Source organism: Galeopterus variegatus, unplaced genomic scaffold (assembly GCF_000696425.1).
Source record: "Galeopterus variegatus unplaced genomic scaffold, G_variegatus-3.0.2 Scaffold4237, whole genome shotgun sequence".
Lineage (NCBI taxonomy): Eukaryota > Metazoa > Chordata > Mammalia > Dermoptera > Cynocephalidae > Galeopterus > Galeopterus variegatus.
This window is the reverse complement of record NW_007730348.1, coordinates 36100-58318: the sequence shown is the minus strand read 5'-3', so window position 1 is coordinate 58318 and position 22219 is coordinate 36100. Positions and strand designations below refer to the sequence as shown.

Sequence of the window (22219 nt, the reverse complement as noted above, 5' to 3'; positions counted from 1 at the left end):
TCATCTTGCAGAAGACTTCGGTTTGCAGTTTTGCTCAAAAGCCCTTCAGCCTTTACAAACGAGGACCTGTCTTTCTAGGCTGGGCTAACTCCTTTGCTAGTTAAAAGCTTTCTGTGTCTTTAAAAGGGGGTGGCATCCTGTCAAATGAGCCCTAAAGCATAGGCTGAGGGCGTGTTAAGTCCCACCCCCTTTCTGTGACGTCCTATGATCCGGCTTCTGATTGCCCGCCTCCGACGTCAATCGCGGGGCGTGTGTCTTGCTGGGACACAGTGGAGGTCTAGCCTCTGGTTGGCGGAGCGGTCGGGTGTATTCTCCGCACGCCCCCGCCACCCGACCCCACGGCGGAGCCGGCCAGCGCCTCCCGCGGCACCCTCCCGCCTCGGATCGCTCCTCGCTGGGGCGGGACCTGGCCCGGCGGCTCCGGTCACTATGGTCAGTGGTCGGCCTCGGGTTGGCGGAGCGGTCGGGTGTATTCTCCGCACGCCCCCGCCACCCGACCCCACGGCGGAGCCGGCCAGCGCCTCCCGCGGCACCCTCCCGCCTCGGATCGCTCCTCGCTGGGGCGGGACCTGGCCCGGCGGCTCCGGTCACTATGGTCAGTGGTCGTCGGGGAGAACGGGGACGGGGCGCGGTGGGCGGGGGCGCGGCCGGGACGCATGTTCACTCGCCGGGCGGGGGTCGGGCTCAGCCCTCGGTGCCAGCCCCGCGGGTTCCCACCTCCGGGAATCCCTAGTCCGGACCGGTGCTGGGGGCCGGCGCGCGCCCCGCTGCTCCCCGTGGACGCCCAGCCGAGGAGACTTAGCTCGCCCTCGAGGCCCCCCGGCCCGGCGCGTGGGTCCTAAGGTAGGTGCCCTCGGCAGGAACCGAGACAGAGAAGCCCCAGGGCTACGGGTCGCCCCTCTTTGTTAAGTAGCCCCCCAGTGGGCAGCTCATGGCCCCACCCACTCCAGCCCCACAAGTGGACCTGAGGGTTGCACGGGTGTCCGGGTCTTCTGTCCCTGTGGACGACTGGACATTCGCTCCTCCCCGAACGTCAACAGGTCTTCAGCATTAGGACGCACGTGGAGAGTCTGCCTCATGTTGTGAGAGGAATGAATTTGGGGTCCAGGAAAGCCAGAGACTAGAGGAACCCCTGATCGGGAGACCCTCTGGGCCAGGCCAAACCCTGGCTTGGGCAGGTGGGGAAACTGAGGCCAGACAGGGCAGGGGCTGTTACTTACTGTGGTGGACCTGGGACTCGAACCCAAGTCTCAGGACTTGTGCCAGTGCACTTTGTGTCATTACATCAGTCCACCTTCCAGGTTGCCATGGGAGTCAGGCATACCGCAGGACACTGGGTGTGATGATCGCCTAAAATCCTTCAGCCCTGAGCAGGGTGGCTCCAGGAGCCTGCAGAGTGTGAGGGCTGGTGGCCTGGCTTGAGGTCACACAGCAGCCCTGGGTTCAAGTTTTGCTTCCAGCCCTTGGAAAGCCAGGAGGTTTGGTTGGTCTGTTCCCCTTCTTGGCACCGTTTTACACATCTGTATGATGGGACTGCTGCAAGGGCCACGAGAGGTGATTAGTGGCAATTTTCCTGTGATAACAGAGTCCTGAAAATGGGTGTGCACAGGTGCCTAGTTCTCCATGCTTGGCCTCCTTTCTCTCATGTCTGGGCAGTAAAATGGGTCATTGCTGCAGGATGCTGCTGGGCTAGGGCATGGGTCAAAGTCTGGTTATGGCCTGGCGTGTTCTGAGTGTGGTGTGGCCAGCCAGGGCACCTGAGCCGGGCTGTCTTAGTGAAGGCAGCCTGCTACTGGGGCGTGGCTGGGGCCTTGGGGGCATTTGGAAGCACTAGCTTCCTGCTTCTACCTGGTGCCCAAGGGTTTACCTGGCTCAGCTGCTCTTGGAAGGCTGCTCAGGTGTTTCTGCATCACCCACCAGGGAGTGGCGGGAACTGGAGTAATGATGGTTTAGCCTCCTGGGCGCGAGAGGCTGGCATGCCCTCTGGCCACTGCTATTTAGCCAAGAGCACAGCAGGGACAGTAGGGGCTGGGACCTCAGCCTCTGCCCTTTGTGCTGCACTGGAAGGCCACTGACTCTGCCCTCCCGTGGGCCCTAGACTCAGGAGACTGGTAGTTAGAGGGCAGATCAGGTCCAAAACACCCAGTCCTTACCTCTCAGGAGGGTTCAGGTGCTCCGGAGATGAATGAAGTGGTTAACCCATGAAATAGGATGTCTGCCTGGGAATCATGGTGGGTGGAGGCCATGCGAGTCTGTTCTCTTCTGTTCACACAGCATTTATTGAGTGCCTACGTTGTGCCAGGAACCATGCTGGGCCCTGTGCTGTGCGGTGGATTTTTATGTTGTTTGAGGCTGTGAGGTGTGGGTGGTGATGAATATTTGTGTGGTGGACAGAAGAAAATGTCCTTGGAAAATACAGCATCTTCTTTCTTTCTGTTTCAACATCATTGGGTCGAGTTTGAGGAAGGGTCCCAGGTGGAAGACACGAAGCTCCTTGGTAGGGCAGGGCCAGGACAAGGACCAGACCTGGGGCTGCCAGTAGCAACAGCTGCAGAGTGAGGGGGCTCGTGCTCACTCAAAGTGCATTTAACTTTGCTAATACATGAGTGACATTAGACATGAACAGTAAAACCACAGGGTCCTATTGTGCTTCGTTCTGTCATTGGTCAAACACGCCCCTAGGGGGCGCCCTTGTTGGGCCTGTGCTGGGCACTGTTGGGCACTGAGTTGGTGATGAGAAAGACAAAGTCCCTGCCCTCTCTAGCAGCTCATTGCCTGATGGCTAAGTCAGAGCTGGGCACAGGTAGCCCCTGAGCTGAGATCATGGCCTAAGAGGCCTGACCAAGGGCTTTGGGAGCCCTTCAGCTGGAAGTCAGTGCACTCTGAGGGAGTGAGGCATGTCGGGGAAGGCTTCACAGAGGTCTTTTGAGCTGGATGTTGAAGGATGTGTAGGAGTGTTCGGCAAGGATTTGGGGAAGAGTCCATTCCAGGCAGGGGGACAGTGGGCTTAAAGGCCTTGAAACATGGCCGAGTGGAGTGTTCTGGGAGAGGTGAGCAGCCTCTGCAGATGCAGGGAGCTTGGAGGAGGAGGCAGGGGAGATGAGTTTAGAAAATTTGGTTGGGTAAGAAAGTTCTGTGCAGGGCTTCACAGGCTATGCTATAGAGTTTGGGTTTTATTCTGCAGATGCAGGGACACCATGACATATTTTTGACAAGTAAGATGATGGTTGACTTGGACATTTTCTCTGGAGATGGCCAGGCTGGAGGCCAAGACCAGCTAATGCATTTGTATGCTCATTCACTCATGGGTTACTCTGCTGGGGCTGTTATAACAAGTACTACAGGCTGGGTGGTGTAGAAGGGGAACTTATTCTCTCCCAGTTCTGCAGGCCAAAAGTCGAGATCAAAGCGTCGGCAGGGCCATGCCCTCTGTGCAGGCGCTGGGGGAGGATCTGTCCCAGGCCTCCCTCCGAGCTGCTGGTGATTCCTTAGCTTGTGGTAGCAGAATTCCGATCAGCACCTGGTATTCTCCCTGTGTGCGTGTCTGTGTCCTAATTTCTTCTTTTTACAAGGACACCAGTCATTTTGGATTAGGGGCCCGCCCCATTCCAGTGTGACCCCATCTTAACTAATTACATCAGCAACAACCCTATTTCCAAACATGGTCTGCATTTGGAAGTACTGGGGGTTAGGATGTTAACATATGAATTTTGGGAGGACACAATTCAGTCCATAACGCTCAGTATACATTTCTGGGGCACTACTGTGTGCTGGGCATTGGGGACCAGCAGTCCCTGCCCTCACAGAGCTGACTTTCTGGTGGTGGCGGGAGTGGCAGTGTGCAAGTGAGCAAGTGACCTGCCTGTGGGGTTGTGCCCTGAGGGAACAGAGTGAGGTAACACGTAGGGTGGGTAGGCTGGGGGAAGGGCAGGCAGGGCAGGGCTCTCTGAGGAAGTGACATTGCCTGAGTCATGGGAAGAGGCGGAGGAGCATTCCAGGCAGAAGGAACAGCATGAGCAAAGGCCCTGAGGTAGAAATGAGTGTGTCTCGTTAGAGAGAAGAAAAGTGGGCCATGACGGCTAGAGCTCAGGAGTGCGAGGTGAGCAAGGGCCAAACGGGATCAGACCTGGGAGGCTGGCGTCAAAAGGTGAGTCTTTGTCTGAGTGAGGGAAGCCATGGGAGGGTTCTGAGGAGGGGCGTGGCTTTATCTGTCTGGTGTCCTCGCCTGTCGAGCAGCTGGCACTGGCTGCTTATGGAGAATGGGTCGAGGTGGGGGCAGGAGTGGAAGCCAGGGGTCACTTGTTGCAGCCTCCCTGGGGGACAAGGTGGCAGCTCAGGCTGACTGGGGGAGAGAGGAGGGGAAGAGAGCTCTGGCTGGACAGAGGGGCATCTGGGGAGCTGGGGAAGCCTGGGGTGGGGACAGGGATGGAGCAAGAGAGCAGTTAGGGACATGTGAATTCGGAGATGCCACTCAGACATCTGAGTGACTTGTGGCTGTTTGTGGCTGGAGCTCTAAGGAGAAGTCTGGGCTGGAGATGAAGGTCTGAGGGTCTGTTGGGAGGATGTTGTATGAGTCCAGGAATTATAGGAGGGGGGTCCGGTGCCCATGTTCAGGGTCTCTGCAAAGCCAGCCAAAAACTGTGGCTCAGGGGGTGGGGGCCCAGATGCAGGGTCTTCTCAAATTTATTAGCTGAACAGCAAGAAGGGGCATGTAGCAGGCTGAGTAATGGCCCCCAAAGACGTCCACGTCCTAATTCCCAGAACCTGTGACTATGTTACCATGGCAAGAGGGACTTTGCAGATGTGATTAAATTGTAGATCCCGAGGTGGGGAAATAATCCTGAATTATCCAGGTAGGTGCAATGGTGTAATCGTAAGAGGGAGGCAGGGGAGTCAGAGTCGGGAATAGACGTGGTGATGGGAGCAGATGTCAGAACAATGCAAGGGCATAGCCCTGTCCACAGCCTGACTTCAGCCCAGTGAGACTCGCTTTGGACTTCCCACCTGCAGAACTGTAATATAATATGGAAGTGTTGTTTTATGACTTTAAGTTTGTGCTAATTTGTCATAGCAGCAGCAGGAAGCTCATACAGGGCGATAGGTCTCTCCCAAGTCCGTGGCCATCAAACATTTTTGATCACTTACCTCATTAATAAAAGAATTTTGAGCACTTTGTACATACATATATCATACCCCAAAGTAGACATTTAAAAGGGCATTTCCTTCCAGCACCTGTACTACGCTCACTGTGGAGACCCCAGCCACAGAGAGGCAAGGCCAAGGCTGGAGCCAGGTGAGCCTCTGGAAGTGACTTAGACCTTCTGAGAGGGGAGGATGGCTCATTTCTGAACCTTGCCCTGCTGGAGGCTCTGGCCTCTTCTGTGAAGGAGCCAGTAGCTTGAGGTCAAGCTACGTGGTGGGCTGGGCCTGGTTAACGAGGCTGCCTGGGGTCAGCCCTGGCCAGGCAGCCTTGGAGGGAGATGGGGCTGGCCAAGGGCCGGCCTGGCCCACCAGGGCCCTTGGAGCCTGGGCTGCATGTTTCCTCAGATGCACTGAAGCAGGGTGTGTTGATGGGGGGGTTTTAGGCGGAGGTGAACCCACCTGAGGGCTGGCCATTGAGGAATTGTCAGGAGTTGACAATAGGCCAGGTAGATTCTTTTCATGCAGGGCAAGTGGATCTGTCAAATGAGGGTCTGCCGAATGTCTTTGGTGTGCTTGGCAACCAGAGTGCCACATCCCTGCCTGAGATTGCCTCACTGTGTGACCTGGGGCAAATGGCTTGACCTCTCTATGCCTCAGTTTCCTTGTCTGTAAAATAGGTATTTTGAGGCTGAAATGAGAAAATCAACAGAGAGTGCTACACTGAATGCCCAGCAGAGGTCAGCTTCATTCATTCAACAAGCAATTGCTTGGTACCTGCTGGGTGCCAGGTGCTCCTGTGCTAGGCACTTGGGGTGCACCCATGAACAAAAGTGATAAAGGTCCCTGTGCCTTCGGGCTTCATTCTCTTATTATTTCAGCCCTCATGAATGCTCAGAGAGGCAGGATTCAAACTCTGAACTGTACGTATTCCAAGAGGGCACTGCCGAGAACACACACTGGAGATGGTGAGGACCCTGTGTGGGGTTCCACACTGTAGAGAGTATTAAGGGACAGGCCTTCCAGGCTGTGGGACTGAGCTACTGAGTCCACTCCCCACCCTACAGCCTCTTTGTTGCCCCTCACCCTACCTTCTCCTGGGGGGCACCTGGAGATCCTCACACAGTCCTGGGTACATGGTCACAGGCAGCCTCGGAGGGAGATGGGGCTGGCCAAGGGCCGGCCTGGCCCACCAGGGCCCTTGGAGCCTGGGCTGCATGTTTCCTCAGATGCACTGAAGCAGGGTGTGTTGATGGGGGGGTTTTAGGCGGAGGTGAACCCACCTGAGGGCTGGCCATTGAGGAATTGTCAGGAGTTGACAATAGGCCAGGTAGATTCTTTTCATGCAGGGCAAGTGGATCTGTCAAATGAGGGTCTGCCGAATGTCTTTGGTGTGCTTGGCAACCAGAGTGCCACATCCCTGCCTGAGATTGCCTCACTGTGTGACCTGGGGCAAATGGCTTGACCTCTCTATGCCTCAGTTTCCTTGTCTGTAAAATAGGTATTTTGAGGCTGAAATGAGAAAATCAACAGAGAGTGCTACACTGAATGCCCAGCAGAGGTCAGCTTCATTCATTCAACAAGCAATTGCTTGGTACCTGCTGGGTGCCAGGTGCTCCTGTGCTAGGCACTTGGGGTGCACCCATGAACAAAAGTGATAAAGGTCCCTGTGCCTTCGGGCTTCATTCTCTTATTATTTCAGCCCTCATGAATGCTCAGAGAGGCAGGATTCAAACTCTGAACTGTACGTATTCCAAGAGGGCACTGCCGAGAACACACACTGGAGATGGTGAGGACCCTGTGTGGGGTTCCACACTGTAGAGAGTATTAAGGGACAGGCCTTCCAGGCTGTGGGACTGAGCTACTGAGTCCACTCCCCACCCTACAGCCTCTTTGTTGCCCCTCACCCTACCTTCTCCTGGGGGGCACCTGGAGATCCTCACACAGTCCTGGGTACATGGTCACAGGCAGCCTCGGAGGGAGATGGGGCTGGCCAAGGGCCGGCCTGGCCCACCAGGGCCCTTGGAGCCTGGGCTGCATGTTTCCTCAGATGCACTGAAGCAGGGTGTGTTGATGGGGAGGTTTTAGGCAGAGGAATTTTTACTTAAGGAATTTTTGGGTTATGTGGGCAGGTTTTAGAGATGTAGAGAGGCTTGGGAGAGAAAACAAGAGAGAGGTGGGGGACTTTTGCTTTTCCTAAATTTGGAAAGTAAGAGGTGGGGCCCGGTATGTGGATGAGGGATGGGGTATCAGGTGCAGGGTCTCCAGCATCCTTTAAATGTTTCACTGGCCAGCTCTTAAATATCAGCCCATTCTCCAAGGCTGCAGGAGGAGACAGGACCAGCAGACAGATGGGTGCAGGCTCCCAGTGGTGCTCAACTGGTTTAAACACCAAGCCCACGTGCTAGTGCTTTGTGCTAGTTCCCAGGGTTGCTGGGGAAAAGCCAGTGGTTAAAGAAACATCCTTTTCTCATTTTGAGGTATATTCTTCACCTCAACCTGATAAAAACTGTTTCCAAGCAGAGGCTGCACTATCTGCCTGATTTAATTAATTAGCATCTGCTGGGAAAATATAGGAAAATGGTCAGGGTCCCTCAGATGTCCAGAATCTTGCCGAGCATTTGATGTAGATATGCACATGCACCCAGGTGTTCCTTGGTAGGTGTGTAATGAAATTGTGTATGTGCACCCAGGTGTCCTGGGTTATGGACTTAAGTATAAAGGATGAGTGGCTCTGATCCATGGCATCTCCACCTGCCCCTGGGGCGGCAATGGGGAGGTCACTGCTGCTGCTGGAGGCTCGAGAGGACACCCCCGCTGCTGCTAGTGCTGCTGAGGACTGAGCTCATGTCGTCTGCTGACAGCTCCGGGATCTTTCCCAATTACTTAGCGTGGACCTGCGTGTGAGACGTCCGGTGACCCAGCCTGGCATGTGAGGAGTCTGGTGACCCAGTCTGTACAATGGGTTTGCAGGGTCTGAGCCCTAACCCTGAAACGTTTTGGCTTTAGTTATGAAATGCCTAGCCATACAATTAGCATAGGTATTGCCTCAACCCGGCAGCTGGCATAGTTGTGTAGCTTTACAGCATCTATTTGCAAACCAGCAATCAAAGGGCTAAAATGCTTTCAGGTGGCCCGATAAGGTCTGACAGTACAGTGTCAGGCGTGGCCTTTCTGTCCTTTCTCCAGAACATTCTGGAAATTTTCAGCCCTGGTTTAAAAAACAAACACCAGTTAGAGTCAGCTGAGGAGCATTGCACCTGATTATGGGCTAGTAAATTGAGAGGTTCTTCCTGGAGCTTGAGTCCCTAGTCTTGCCCTTGGGTGTGACCCAGGGTCTTGTTGGTGGGGAGGAGGTTGGGGACCTTGGGCTAATGGGTCATTCTGGAGGTGTGCCAGGTAGGAACTTGAAGCTCTGAGGTGAGAAACCCACTTGTCCTCCAGGTGCCTCAGTAAACACACCCAGGACCACTAGGGGGGTGCCAGAGCTAGCCCAAGGCTCCATCACCTGCGGATGGAGCAGACCCACTCGGAGCCATTTGTCAACAAGGGTAGATCTTAAATAGTGACAGAAGGAAAAACAAACCCACAGTATCTATAGAATATTATGTATGCAAATTTAAAACTCATACAAACAACTGTTTTTTAAAAAAACAAACATTCCATTTATGAGGTACCGAAAGTTGTCATATTCATAGAAAAGCAAGAACATGGTCTCTAGAGACTGAGAGGAGGAGGGAATGGGGAGTCAGTGTTTAATGGGTACAGAGTTTCAGTTTGGGAAGATGAAAACATTCTAGGGATGGGTGGTGGTAACAGTTGCTTAACAATGTAAATGTACTAAATGCCACTCAACTGTACAGTTAAAAATGGTTACAATGGTTGTAGGGAAAATATAGGAAAATGGTCAGGGCCCCTCAGATGTTCAGAATCTTGCCAAGCATTTGATGTAAATATGCACGTGTGCTCAGGTGTTCCTTGGCTATTGTCTGATGTAGATGCATGTGGGCACCCGGGTGTCCTCGGTTATGGACTTAAGTATAAAGGTTGAGTGGCTCTGACCCCGAGGGCCTTCTGCCCCTGGAAGGGGGCGGGGGCTGTTGCTGCTAGTGCTCCCGGGATGCCCTGACAGGCCACCACCACTGCTGCTGAGCTCGTGTCATCTGCCAATGGCTCCCAGGATCTTCCCCAATTACCTAGCGTGGACCTGCGTGTGAGGGGTCTGGTGACCCAGTCTGTATAATAGGTTTGAAGGGTCTGAGCCCTAGCCCTGACAATACAAACGGAAACTTCGTATAACTAAAATAGTGAAACGTTTTGGCTTTAGTTGTGAGATGCCTAGCCATACAATTGGCAATGGTAAATTTTATTCTATGTATATTTTACCATAATAACAATAATAATAAAAGACATACCTTATAGACTACCTGTAGAGGGTCGGGGGATGGAGGAGTGGGAACAGGGATGAAGGGGAAAAAACTGGAAAAAATACTTGCTGAGGCGAGCGCTGACAGTGTTCCAGTGAACCGAGGGTGGGGTGAGCTCAGCTGCAGCAGCTGAGAGGGTCCTGAACTCTTATTTAATATTTCTTCTTTAACTTGGCTCTTTTAAATGGCTTAGGTAAATTTGTCAAAAGTGCAGTTTATGCTAATACAACAAACGGAAAACCCAGATGAGCTTCCCTGGCATAAGGCGCCTCTTCCCCTTTCTGATCTGCCTTTAAATTAGCCTCATTTCGACTGTGGGTGGAAGTTTTCTACACTGAAGTATTTATCTCTATGTATTTAAGATTAATTCCCTAAACTCCTTTCCACCCCTCCACTGATGTCTTATCAGAAACTGCTAAGTAAATACGGCTGATTGCATGTCCTTCTCTGACCTCCCCTCCAACATCGTGTTTTTTGTTTTGGGCCGTTCAAGCACAAGCAATATTAAATACAGTTGTTCTGCTTTTTAATCCATTGTTTAAAAAGACCCAAGCCATCATTTTAAGTCAGCTGTTCATAAAAACAAGACATTTATAAAGTGTGAACAAATTGTTAGTGAGGTAAATAATGGGACTTGGAGTGGACTCAGACCATAAGCAAATGAGAAGGGGTATTGCAGAGCAGGCCTGCTAGCAGTTTCAGTGTTTCCTGTTTGTCACCTTGCTGTCCACTCAAGGCAGCAGATGTAGGGCTTTTATTCTGAAGCTTATGGAATCCCACGGACGTTTGCAGTCATCACCTGTAAGTTGTCTTTCCTTCCCCTGTGATGAACATCTCTCAGACTGGGAAAGGCTGTTGCAGACACTGACCCCCCGAGGTGGGGACTTGGGCCAGAAGTTGGATGGAGAACTGTGCTGTCTGCCTGTCTGCGGGAGGCTACAGGGGTGGGCGGTTGGGACCTGGCCTGTTGGTGAGAAGGCCCCAGGCAGAATGTTCCTTTGTGTTCTAGCCAGTTTGGTCTTTCAAAAGCTCCTGGGCTCTGAGCTCTGTCTGCCTAGCAGTTTGGCTTGGTAGAATTTCCATGGGCTTCAGAACCAGACAGATCTGCATTAAATCACTTCCTAGTGCTTCCTACCTTGTCAGTAGAATGGGTATAATAATAGCAATCTCATGAGGTTGTTGCGAGGCTGAAATGAGGTAATGGGGTTTAGTAAGCCTGTGTCCCAGAGCCTGGCACATAGTAGGTGCACAGTAATGGTACTTGTTATTATTTTGTACATTTTGGGCTTAGCATAGCAGCACATCCTCAAACCATCCTGCATGCGTTAGCTTTCAAACTCATGGTAACAGGATGACTCTGTAAAGTAGACATTGCATCTGCATTAAAGGTAGGAAGGAGGAGGAAGGATTAGGACATGTCGTCTCTGTTGCTTTTATCCAAAAGCAAAAGCTTTACCAGAAGCCCCCAGTAAATTTTTCATGGGTCTAGTTGGCCAGTCCATAGTTACAAGGAGGGCTAGGAAAATGATTGGGAAAGAGGCAGGATTGTTATGACTTACCCAGACATTTTTCATCATATTGCAGGATTCTGGTAGTGGGGAAAATTGGGTAATGGCTCATGGGACAGCAGCCCACAGTGTCTGCCCCAGAGCGGTTGTCTGATTCTTCCTGATGGTTTCCCTGATGCTCTGACAGCCTGCCAGTGTGATGTCAGGGCAGAAAGGAGGAAGGAACCTGAGGCTGACTTAATTTTACTAAGAGGGTTGGATAAAGAAGGGATGCTTCCAGAAGCAAAACTCAGAATTCCTTCTCCCTACCCCCAAAAGTTTGCATGCTCTGTTCCCTCTTTTGGAAACACTCTTCCTTCTTTTCTTCTTTGGGACACCAAATTCATCCTCTACTTTTAAGCTTTCTTCTGGGAGGTTGCCCTGACCACTCAGGTCTGGGGGAGGGCATGTTTGGGGCCACCAGAAAAGGAGAAGAGGAGAAAAGGAATAAATCATGAGTTCAAGGGACAGCCCAAGCCTCCCTTAGATGGGGTATGGAAACCAGGAAGGCTTCATGGTGGAGGTGGCTTTATTCATTTATTTAACAAACATCTCAATCTCCCCCTCTGTGCCAGGCTGTGTGATGGGCCCTGGGGAATCAGGTGAGCAGAAGATGGCAGACAGTATGACAAGCTGTCCTGAGCCAAGAGAGGCCCATGTGGCTTTGGAGATTTCGATAGGTGGGGACATGCATGTCCCCTAGACATGCCCCTTTGTAGTACCAGCACCTCTCCCCTGTCCTGATACTGGATATGGAAATCAGGGCCAGAGTTGATTATGAGACAGAAGTTTGAGTCTGCCTGATGTGGAGACAAGAGTAAATCCTAGAAGTCATTTAGGCCTCATTGTTTCATCTCATGGCCCAGCTCTGCTTCTGGGTGCTCAGCTTTAGAAAAATCTAAACATCAAAAATCCAGATATATTTCTCCAGTTGGAGAAAGGGGTTTGCAGCATCAAAAGGTTCCTGTCCGAGCACAGTGGTATTGGGTCGAGATCATGACCTAGTCAGTGATAAGGCTGAGAGGCCATCAGGGAAAGGCCACTATGGTCAGAGGCATAAAGAGTGGTGAGCTCCAGCGACTACTGAGTGTCAAAAATGATGGCAATAAATGGATGGAAAGGTAGGTTTCCATTCACAGAGATCCCAATTAACATCAACTGTTGGGCCTTGAACTACTGCATAAAAATGGTCCCCCTGGGTTGTATGGAGGAGCCACAGCACTTATTTTAAGCTATAAACTATAAATGACTTTAACACCACTTCATCTTGCATTATTTCCATGCTGAAATCAAAGCATTTCCGGGCCGGGTTTGAGGCAGGATGTGTCTCCCACTTGTCTGAGCCCTGCTGACAAGGTAGCACAAGGCAGGGACGAGGCCTGCGAGAATCAGCCAGTAGAACAGAGATGCCTCCCGCAGTTTCCCTGGCCCTGGAGCTTCTTTCTGCCGTTGCCCCCTCCCTGCAGCTGATTTCTTCTCAGGCCTGGGGAGACCTGACTCTCGGAGGCTTGTCTTTCTGGGGTGGAATTGACGTAGACTCAGAGCTGGGCTACAGTATGAGCTTTCACCAGCAGGTGGTGCCCTCCCTGCCCTGTCTGCTCCATGATTTCTGAACCCTTTCCTGGCACCCCAGACCCCCTTCCATTCACCAGTGCCACACAGTGTGGCCTTCTGGTGACCTTACCTTCTGTCATTACTGTTTTCCCTCTATCTAGACTGTGAGCCTTGCCAGTGGTGGCTGGTGGCAGGGGGGTAGATACTAGGGTTCTTATCTCTTTATTTCCAGCATGTGACAGAGTGCTTGGCACAGGCTGGATGTTCAGGAATTGTTGTATGAAAAAAAGAATGAAGGAAGGAAGGTAGGGAGGGAGGGAGAGGTGAGACAGGAAGAACAGGAAGAGACAAAGGGACTTATAGTCCAGCATGAAGATTCATTAGGTTTGAAGTATTCTATAAAGTGAGTCAGCTTCTGCATAACAAGGTAAGTTTTCTCATAACCAGGGGTATGTCTTCACGACAGTGTTGATGCTGACTGTCTCTGTCCTGGGAACATGACAATCCAGGCAGGCAGCTAGGATGCTGGTAACTTACACGTAGGTGTTGTGGGCAGGTATCACTTACTATTTCATGTAACTAGCAGTTCAGAAGCCATCAACTTGGTGAATCCCATCAGTTGCTTTTGAGACTATGACGGCATTTCTTCATTCCTTATCTTTCAGAGTGAAACATCTTTCAACCTAATATCAGAAAAATGTGACATTCTATCAATTCTTCGGGATCATCCTGAAAACAGGATTTACCAGAGGAAAATCCAGGTGAGGCTGAGGGTTGGGAGAAGAGGGTCCTAAGTTAAATGGGCTGGAGTTGAGAGCAAAGAAGGAGGTGCCACTCTGAAAGCAAAAGAGATTCATAGTTTGGACCAGGTTCCTGGACAAATTAAAGGACTCCCAGAATATTCTGATGTTGGGTATTTGCCTTAGTGAGAAATCCTTATAGTTGCAAAAAAAAAAAGCAATTTTTTTGTGAAGCTAGGCACTGTCTGAACTGCTTTGTTTACTGCCTGACACTTTGTTACGGCCCTGTGAGGTAAGTACTTTTATTACCCCATTTTACAGCTGAGGAAACTGAGGCACACAAATTAAATCCAGTTCCTGAGTGGATTTGAACCCAGGCAACCTAATCTCATAAGCCATATTCATAACCACTGTACTAGGGGCCTCAGGGGGAGGAGGAGGGGCGGGGAAGGCCACTCCAGTGGGGCTAGGGAAGGCCGCAGGGAGCTCACAGGATAAGGGCGGGGGGAGCGGGCCCTCTCGTCTTTCTGGGCATGCCTCTGCTGCCCTCCTCCAGAACGGGCTTGCTCTGACACTGGCGGAAATGCTGCCCAGCCACACAGGACGCTGCCCTTCAAGTCCCTCTCAGCCACATGGCGCAGTCGCTGGGCCGCATTACTTATCCTGAGACTCTGATTGGTCCTGCTTGAGTCAGGTGTCAATCCGTGGCTAAGGATACTGGTGTCCTGTGATCCAAACGCAGCTGTGGGGAGCAATCCTGGGGCTGGAGTAGGGGCCGGGCAGCAAACTGCCTCTCGTGTCCCTTGGAGCCCTCATAGGACCTGAGAACAGGATCTTTAAGGAGCACCTCCTCCCCACCAGCCTGCCTTGGGCCAGGTTAGCTCTGAGCCTTCTCATGGCCATGGTGGGAGCAGGGACTCCCTGATCCCTTGAAAATCATTCTCTGCTGTCCCAGCCCTGACAGCAGTGCCACAAGGCAGGAGAGGGGATTCCAGGCCATTTTAGAGGGACACTAGGCAGCCAGGAGCAAAGCCAGAGCGGGGGGTGGCATGGGGAGGGCCAGCCTTTGGGCAATGTTCTGAGGACTGTGCAGACTGCCTAGTGGGCCCGGGAGGTCCTCCCTCTGGACTCTGTAGTCTCCTCTCCACCCACCAGCCACACCGAACCCCGCACTCCACCTCCCCCATGGCCTCTCTGCTCACAGGGGCCACCCCTGCCACACACCCCACTTCTGCTGGCTCCTGCTGCTCTCAGTGCCACTCTTCCAGGAAGCCCTCCCTGACTTCTGAAGTCTGATGATGCCACTGCTCTGTGTCACCCCAGCCCTGCGCCTCCCCTGTCCTTTGTCACCATCATCTAGTCATCCGTCTCTCTCCTGAACTAGAGGGTCTGACACACAGTATGCTGTCAGTGCATTTCTGTGTTTGTGGAATGAATGAGGGTGGGGGAGACCAGAGGGACAGTGGTCTGCAGGGATAGAGCAGGTTATCTGGGAGAGGTGGGGGGCTGGGGCCTGGGCAGGCCCAGTGCCCGATGCCACATGAGAGTCATTGATGCTGCAGATGTCTATATCTCCTTCTCTCCCCCGCAGGAACTCAGCAAAAGGTTCACTGCGATCCGAAAGACCAAAGGGGATGGGAACTGCTTCTACCGGGCCTTGGGCTATTCCTACCTGGAATCTCTGCTGGGGAAGAGCAGAGAGATCCTCAAGTGAGTGGGGCGGGCTCCCTGGGTCTCCAGGCTGTATTCTCTGTGCTGAGTCAGCCCTGAGTCTCCCCAAGGGTTTTTCCTCCACTCAGGCTGGTTAACCCAGGGGGTGAGCTAGAGGGCCACCTGGCAGAGGCGATTGATGTTGGGGAAGCCTCGCTGCCCACTGTGGCGGAGTTGAGGGCAGTGAAGAGGCCAGGGATGGAATCAGTGACCTTCTGGGCACTTTCCAGTCCTCTGCTTCACCCACAGGTCTTGGTCAGCCCAGGTGAGTCACATTAGGCAGGTACTTGGTGACTCCAAACAGAAAAGAAAACAAGCAAAACAAAGAGAAGCTTTGCCCTGGTGTTCTGAATAACCCCTGCTGGCCTTGGTCTTGAGTGAGTGTAACCCAGATGTTTGCCTGGTCAGGCCTGGATGTGAGGTTAATGTGGGAGGAAGTCTGTCTGTCCAGAGCCACGCCCCAGAGTGATCCTCCATTAGACCTTTGTACTCTGACTAGTTCAGGGCTTCTCGTACTTGAACCTTTGTACAGACCACCTGGGGTCTTGTTAGGATGCAGACTCCCGTTCAGTAGGTCCAGAGCGAGGCCCGGGCCTCTGCATTTCTCACAAGCTCCCAGGAGATGCAGATGCCGCAGGGCCTCAGACCACCCTTAAGGAGCAGGGAGCTAAGAGACGCACCTGGTTCTTAACTTGGTGAAGGCTGCAGCTCTCATAACAGACACGTACCCCCCACGCTCTGGAAGTGGTACAGAGGGGCTGCGGGTCATGGAGCCCTCGGGCTTGATCTGACGACCCGCATTGTGAGAACCCCTTTGGCTAAGGCAGACTTCTTGACAGCAGCACTACTGACGTTTTGGGCTGGATTATTCTCCTTGTGGCAGGCTGTCCCGTGCATTGTGGGCTTTTAAGCAGCGTCCCTGACCTCTACCCACCAGATGCTCATAGTAACCCCCTCCTCAGGTTATGACAATCGAAAATGTCTCCAGACATTGTCAAGTATCTCCTTGGGGCTGGGGGGTGGGGAGGGAGTGGGAATGAACCATGGTTGAGAGCTGCCAGCTTAAGGCATCATCTCCTGTTCAAGATATAGATTATCTCAAAGCAGGTAGAGATTAAGCCATTTGTTTCTCATTGTGAATGAACCGTCAAATCATTTCCCAAATGACAAGCTGGCTGAGCCCCTTTCAAGGGAGAGTCATCCATCTTAGGCCATTCCCTTCCCTCACCTCCTCACAGCCCTGAGGATCGAGACAGCACAGTGCAGGGGTCACCACCCCAATTCCGTCTTTCCCACGACTATGACCCTGAAGTTGTGTCATGTAGTGGCCCTGGGCTCTGAGGTCAGAACTCAGCCTCTCACTTACTAGCTGTGTGACCTTGGGCAAGTGACCTGACTTCTCTGAGCCTCCGTTTCCACATCTGTGGAAGGTGGGTAATGCATATCCCTGGTGTTGTCATGAGGACTTGGTGAGTTGATGCTAGCAAAACCAGCGCCGCATCTCTCTCTGCGCCAGCCCCTCGTGCTTGCTCTATTCACCGTCAACCCCCAGCCGCAGGTCATTGCAGCACATGTCGGCACACCAGGGCCTGTGCCGGAGGCTTTCAGAACACTTTCTTTGAGGAAAGCCTCTGTTATTGCCCCCATTTAGTAGAGGAGTAAATCAAGAAAAAGCTAAGTGACTTGGCCAAGGTCACACCAAAGCTGGCGTGCAACCCTGACTTGTCTGAGCTTGCTCTCCGAGCCCCGGTGCTGTCCTCCTTCACCTCATCCCTCCCCTGCCTCCTGTGAGTGTGTGTCCTGGCCTTTTGCCTCCTATTTGACTGGGCCTGTGTGTCACTGGTCCCTGTGTCCCCAGTGCCGGACACAGAGGGGCCTGCAGTCATTGGTGAGGAGTGAATGTGGGAATAAGGCAGAGGTCCTGGAGAAGGGAAGTTGGGGCAGGGGAGCCAGGAGAAGGGCTGTGCACGACATTTCAGGGACAAAGTGACCAGGAGAGGGTGCGGGCCCTTGGAGCGGCTCCAGAGCCCCAGAGTGCCTCTTGGAGCTGTTGCCCAGGCCATAGCTGAAGACAGAATGGAGGGGTGGGGGCAGAGAGATGACGCGGCTGCTGTGGAGTCAGCTCCTTGGCCTCCCATTGCGTTAGGCAGGACTGACCATCACATCCCTGCCCGGACCTGAAGGGGAACACCAGCAGGTGCTGGTGGAGTGACGGCAGCAGTAGCCACAGCAGAAAGCATGTCTGCTCGGGTACCTCTTGGTAACCCTCATGGCACCCCTGCCTTGGCAGTGTGTCGTCACCACCCACACTGCGCAGAGGGATTTAAGGGGCAGGCTGTGGCTAAAAGCAGCACAGTACTTGTTCCCTCCACTTTGGGTACCTCATCCCCACACCTGTCTGGGCCAAATCAGACTCTTAGATACAACCCAGGACCAGCCAGGGGGAAGGTCACCTTTAGGCGAAAAACGCCCCCTCCTTTTAAGAGATGTTTTCCCTCCTCCTGCCTCCCTTCCCCTCTCCTGCTATAAGGCACTATGCCTTCCCAGAGTACAACAGCTTCTGAAGCCACCCCAGGCCTTTGTCCTTGTGCCTTTATGCTCCTCTGTGAAAACTCCCACCTTCCAGGTCCTTGTTAGTCTGGTCCCCTGGGCTGCTGGGCTAGAGAACCAAGCATGGGTGTGGTGTTCTGCACGGGCCAGCCGTCACCCTGTGTGGCTTACTTGGGCCTTGCCTGGGACGCAGCCTTTGATCCATGGACTATGGATACTTGGGGCTGCTGAGGCCGGGCCTGGGTTCCTTGCTGTGCCCCCCAGAGTACCAGGGCAGGTCCAGAAAGGAGCCGTGCCATTAGGGGACCTTGTGGTGGGAGCAGAGAGGGACTATCCAGAATTCCCAGTGAAGCATGATTCAGTGCTGGCAAATGTTTCACAGCTGGCTGGGGGAGAGCATCCTGATTTGTGGTGTTAGCCAATTTTTGTGGTGTGAACACTCTAATCCTGGCTGATTTCAAGCTCCCCTTGAGGTCACTGAGTAGGGAGTTGAGAAAATATGTAAAATACCATGCATTAGTATTTCTACCACACATACACAGTAGACCTAAACAGTACATAGTAAAGAAATGATGAATTTTTAATACTTATTATCTTTGTTTCTTGGTGTACTTGTAAGTTTACATCATTTTAGTTTAATAATTACCTATCTGGCAAAATTCCTGAAAATTGAACAATAAACTCTTATGAGTGGATACAAATGGCTTTAGCACACCCCGAGAAGAGCATCCCCGGCAGAGGGACCGTCAGACAGGTGCTGAGGGCAGCAGGGCCAGGAGACAGGTTATGTGAGAGTATGCCACTCCAGAGGTTCCCACAGAGTCAGGAGGAGGAACAAGGGAAGGCTGGGCATGGTCCAGGCCAGAGATGATGAGAAGGCAGGGACCATGGGGACAGGAAGGAGAGACAGTCAAGAGACCTTTGAAAGGTAGAGTCAGTGTGTCTGAGTGGGGTGGTGATTACATCCATTTCCTCATCTGTGAAATGGGTGTAATACTCCTCCTCCTGGGATCATTCACAGCCGGGAGCACAGAACAAGTCAGTGGATGGTCCCTGTGTATGGTCCTCCAGCTGTTAGTGACAAACCCCTCCTTGGGTTTGTATGGGGGCTGGGGCAGGTGCAGTGGGTTGAGTGGGAGGAGCAGCTGCCACTGACAGCCGCTCCCTGTATTTCCCTGTGAGTATCCAGTCTGCTCCCCTTTAGGTTCAAAGAGCATCTACTGCAGACCCCCAATGACCTTCTGGCTGCCGGCTTTGAGGAGCACAAGTTCCGAAACTTCTTTAATGCTGTGAGTCACCTGGGCCACGACAGCTGAGGAGCTGGGCCTTCCACGCTGGTAGAGCAGACAGGAGCAGGCACTGGCTGGAGCCCCTCAGCTCACAGCTCTGTGCTGTGCTCCACTTGCTCCTCCTGGCTGGGGAAGAACACAGGGTTGCTTCCTGCCTGTGGGGATGTGTGGGCACACGGAGCCCAGGGCTCTGCCCTCTCTCCGTGGGGAGGCACCTGCTTCACCCCCATCCCTCTTACCCCACACCCCCATCCATTAGTGATGGGGACTCTGATATGTACATAAGAATCACAGCCCAGAGAGGAGGGAGACCCAGCAGCTGTTCCCTACACGTGCTTCTGGGCTAAGGTACTGAGGACAAAGTCTCTCTGACCCCAGTTACTTCACTTTGGCAGAATCTCAGGTTTATCCACTGCCTCAACTTGAGAATCTATAAAGGAATATATGCACCAAGGGAATCCCGGAGGGAGGGCGGGCAGGCGGGTCTTGCCTGGCCTGCCCTGGCTGATGGCAGGTGGGCTGCAGTTTTACAGCGTGGTGGAGCTAGTAGAGAAGGATGGCTCGGTGTCCGGCCTGCTGAAGGTGTTCAACGACCAGAGCTCCTCGGACCGAATCGTGCAGTTCCTGCGCCTGCTCACATCCGCCTTTATCAAGAACCGAGCAGACTTCTTCAGACACTTCATTGATGAGGAGATGGACATCAAAGACTTCTGCACTCATGTGGGTCCCTGGGGTCTCAGGCCTTGGGGATGCAGCCCCAGCCCTGGGCTCTGCTCTTATCTCTCTCTCCTACAGACTTGGGTCTACACCCTAGCTGGGGGACTTGGGTGTCATGTCTGCACTTGCAGTTCAAGCAGCACTAGGTTCGTGAGCTGCAGACAGGTCCTCCTCAGCTGCCTGAATTATGTGGCTTGAGACAAGTCACTTCCTCTCCCTGGGGACTTCCCCTCTGAAAAATAAGAGCCTGTTGATAGAATTGCAGAGTCACAGCCTCAGAGTAGTCTCATTTGCCCCAAGACATGTTTTTGTTTATGATGTATGGTATTTACCAGAAAGTGTTGCCAGCATTTAAAAATTGGGCAGTTTTCCTATGGATTTCTGTATTTCTCTTAGAAAATCAGATCTCCCCAGGCCCTAACTCTTGCATGGCAGCATTAGCAGGCGCTAAATAGCAGCTGCTTCTCTACATGGTGCACATACACCACTTACCACCATTTCTGCCTTTCTCTGTTGTCCTTCAGCATCCAGACTTACCCCTCCACCCACCGGCTCACTTGCCCACTCACTCACGCACCACTTACCTACTCACCCACTCAGCCAATAACTTTCTTGGCTGCCTGCCCACCTACTCGCTCACCCACTCATCCACCCACCTGCCCACTTACCCACCCACCTATTCACTCACCGGTTTGGCCTCTGTAAGCACTTAAGCTTGGAATCCCTTGAGGACAGGATCCCTTTCAGCTGTAAGATTCTTTGATACCCAACCTGAAAAATTCTTGCCCCCCTATTCAGATTCCTCAAAGGTAGTGACCTCTTCTCAGGTATAACTAGAGGGTCTGGAATAAGAAAGGTTCAAGTCTTGCAGTTCTAGCGATTTCTAGCTGTGTTAGTGTTACTTCCTCTCAGTGAGCCTCAGTTTCTTTTGTGAAATGGCGGTGTCAGCACCTACCTCACGGGTGGTTGTGAAGATTACTTCCCAGCATGTATGGCTTGACTGTGACCATGAGAGTCAGTGTTGAACTCACTTGTTCCCTGCCAGGCCTCCTTCCTAAGCTGGCTTGTGTTTTCATTTTGGCCTTGCAGGAGGTGGAGCCCATGGCCATGGAGTGCGACCACATCCAGATCACGGCGCTGTCTCAGGCGCTGAACATTGCCCTACAGGTGGAGTATGTGGATGAGATGGACACCGCCCTGAACCACCACGTGTTCCCTGAGGCTGCCATCCCTTCCGTTTACCTGCTCTATAAAACATCCCACTACAACATCCTTTATGCAGCCGATAAACTTTGATTAATTTTAGCCCATGCAGTGGAACCTGTCACCTAATGGGACTGACTGCATTCTGAATGGAACATTCTGGCTTTTCAATTTTTTAAGCAATTAAGACTGTAGCTAGAAAATGTACAGCCTTTTGGGCAAAGCCACTGGGAATGAGACCTACCCATTATGGACTGTGGTAAATTTGTGGTATTTATTTATTTACATGGAGGACCAAATGCTTTTTAACTCTGAGCCAGGAAGCCAGGGCCCCTAGCTATGTACCCCAGTTCCCTGTGAGACCATGGGTGGGTCATCAACCCTCTTTGGACCTGTTTCTTCATCTGGAGGAGGCTCTCACCAGTACTAACATTCTGTTGTATAAAAATGGGGACCTCTGGTTTCTCTTTACCAGGCATAGTGCCTCTTTGCTGGGGAGGAAAAGCTCAAGGTCAACTGTCTTGACTCAAGTAACTTACCAGGTCTATAAAAAAAGAATCCAGTCTGGTCAGTTGTTGGACTGGGCTTTTGTGATGGCTGACTGAAGTAATGGCCTATTGAAGCCAACTTGAATGTGAGGGCTTCAGTGTGGTTCCAAACATTTATGATGGGTGTGTTTTCCTATCCTTAGGAGAAAAAAAAGAGACTATGCCAAAGTTCAGAAAGGGGCCTTTAGCCTTCATAATGAAGCTTGGGTTGTTGGGGCCCCCTCTACCTCATTCAGGGCCAGAACTGCCTGACTCTCAGAGGGCAGGCCCTTCAGGGTTCTGCTGTCAGCCGACCTACACAGAGGATTGAACAAGACCAGGGTTTGGAGCAGAATTTGTGTATTTATGTCTGGGACCAGGAAGTTTCTGCTGTCCCATCATCCCCAACAAATCCTAGAAGTAGAGTCTAGATACTCAGCTTGGTAGAGATATCCACATGCCGCTGTGGACTCCAGTTGGGCAGAGCGCACGTTTTGTTGTGTTTGTCTCTGGCTTTTCTCTTTCCCCCTTCTGTTCTTATAGGCTGGTGAGAAGTTGGATTGGAAAGAACAGAGACAAGCCATGGAAATTGGCAGTCGGGGAGATTTGTTATGGAAAAAACTGCCTAAGATCACTGGCCAGCAGCTTCCTCATTCATCCACCTGGACATGCCCCTTTAAATAAATACTCACCTGCTGCTTCAGCACCTCCAAGAGTCCATCCCTGGGCTGGCAGGCAAGATGGCACCAGTGGAGAACAAAACACTGGCTGGGCTGAGGTGCTGCAGGCAAAACTTCTCTCACTGCAGGAAAAATG

The 22219-nt window shown here is 52.4% G+C and overlaps 1 protein-coding gene across 2 annotated transcripts; it reads left to right on the top strand.

Moving 5' to 3' along the window:
• Positions 1–288: 288 nt before the first annotated feature.
• Positions 289–21946, top strand: OTUB2 (OTU deubiquitinase, ubiquitin aldehyde binding 2). 2 transcript variants are annotated; one of them, XM_008587056.1, is made up of 6 exons: positions 289–432; positions 13333–13428; positions 14999–15117; positions 18872–18956; positions 19482–19676; positions 20763–21946. In XM_008587056.1, exons 1-6 carry the CDS (start codon positions 430–432, stop codon positions 20967–20969), a joined length of 705 nt encoding a protein of 234 aa, XP_008585278.1. In that variant the 5' UTR covers positions 289–429; the 3' UTR covers positions 20970–21946. The 2 variants fall into 2 exon arrangements, with proteins under 2 accessions (XP_008585278.1, XP_008585277.1); XM_008587055.1 differs by lacking the exon at positions 289–432 and adding an exon at positions 483–595.
• Positions 21947–22219: the final 273 nt, after the last annotated feature.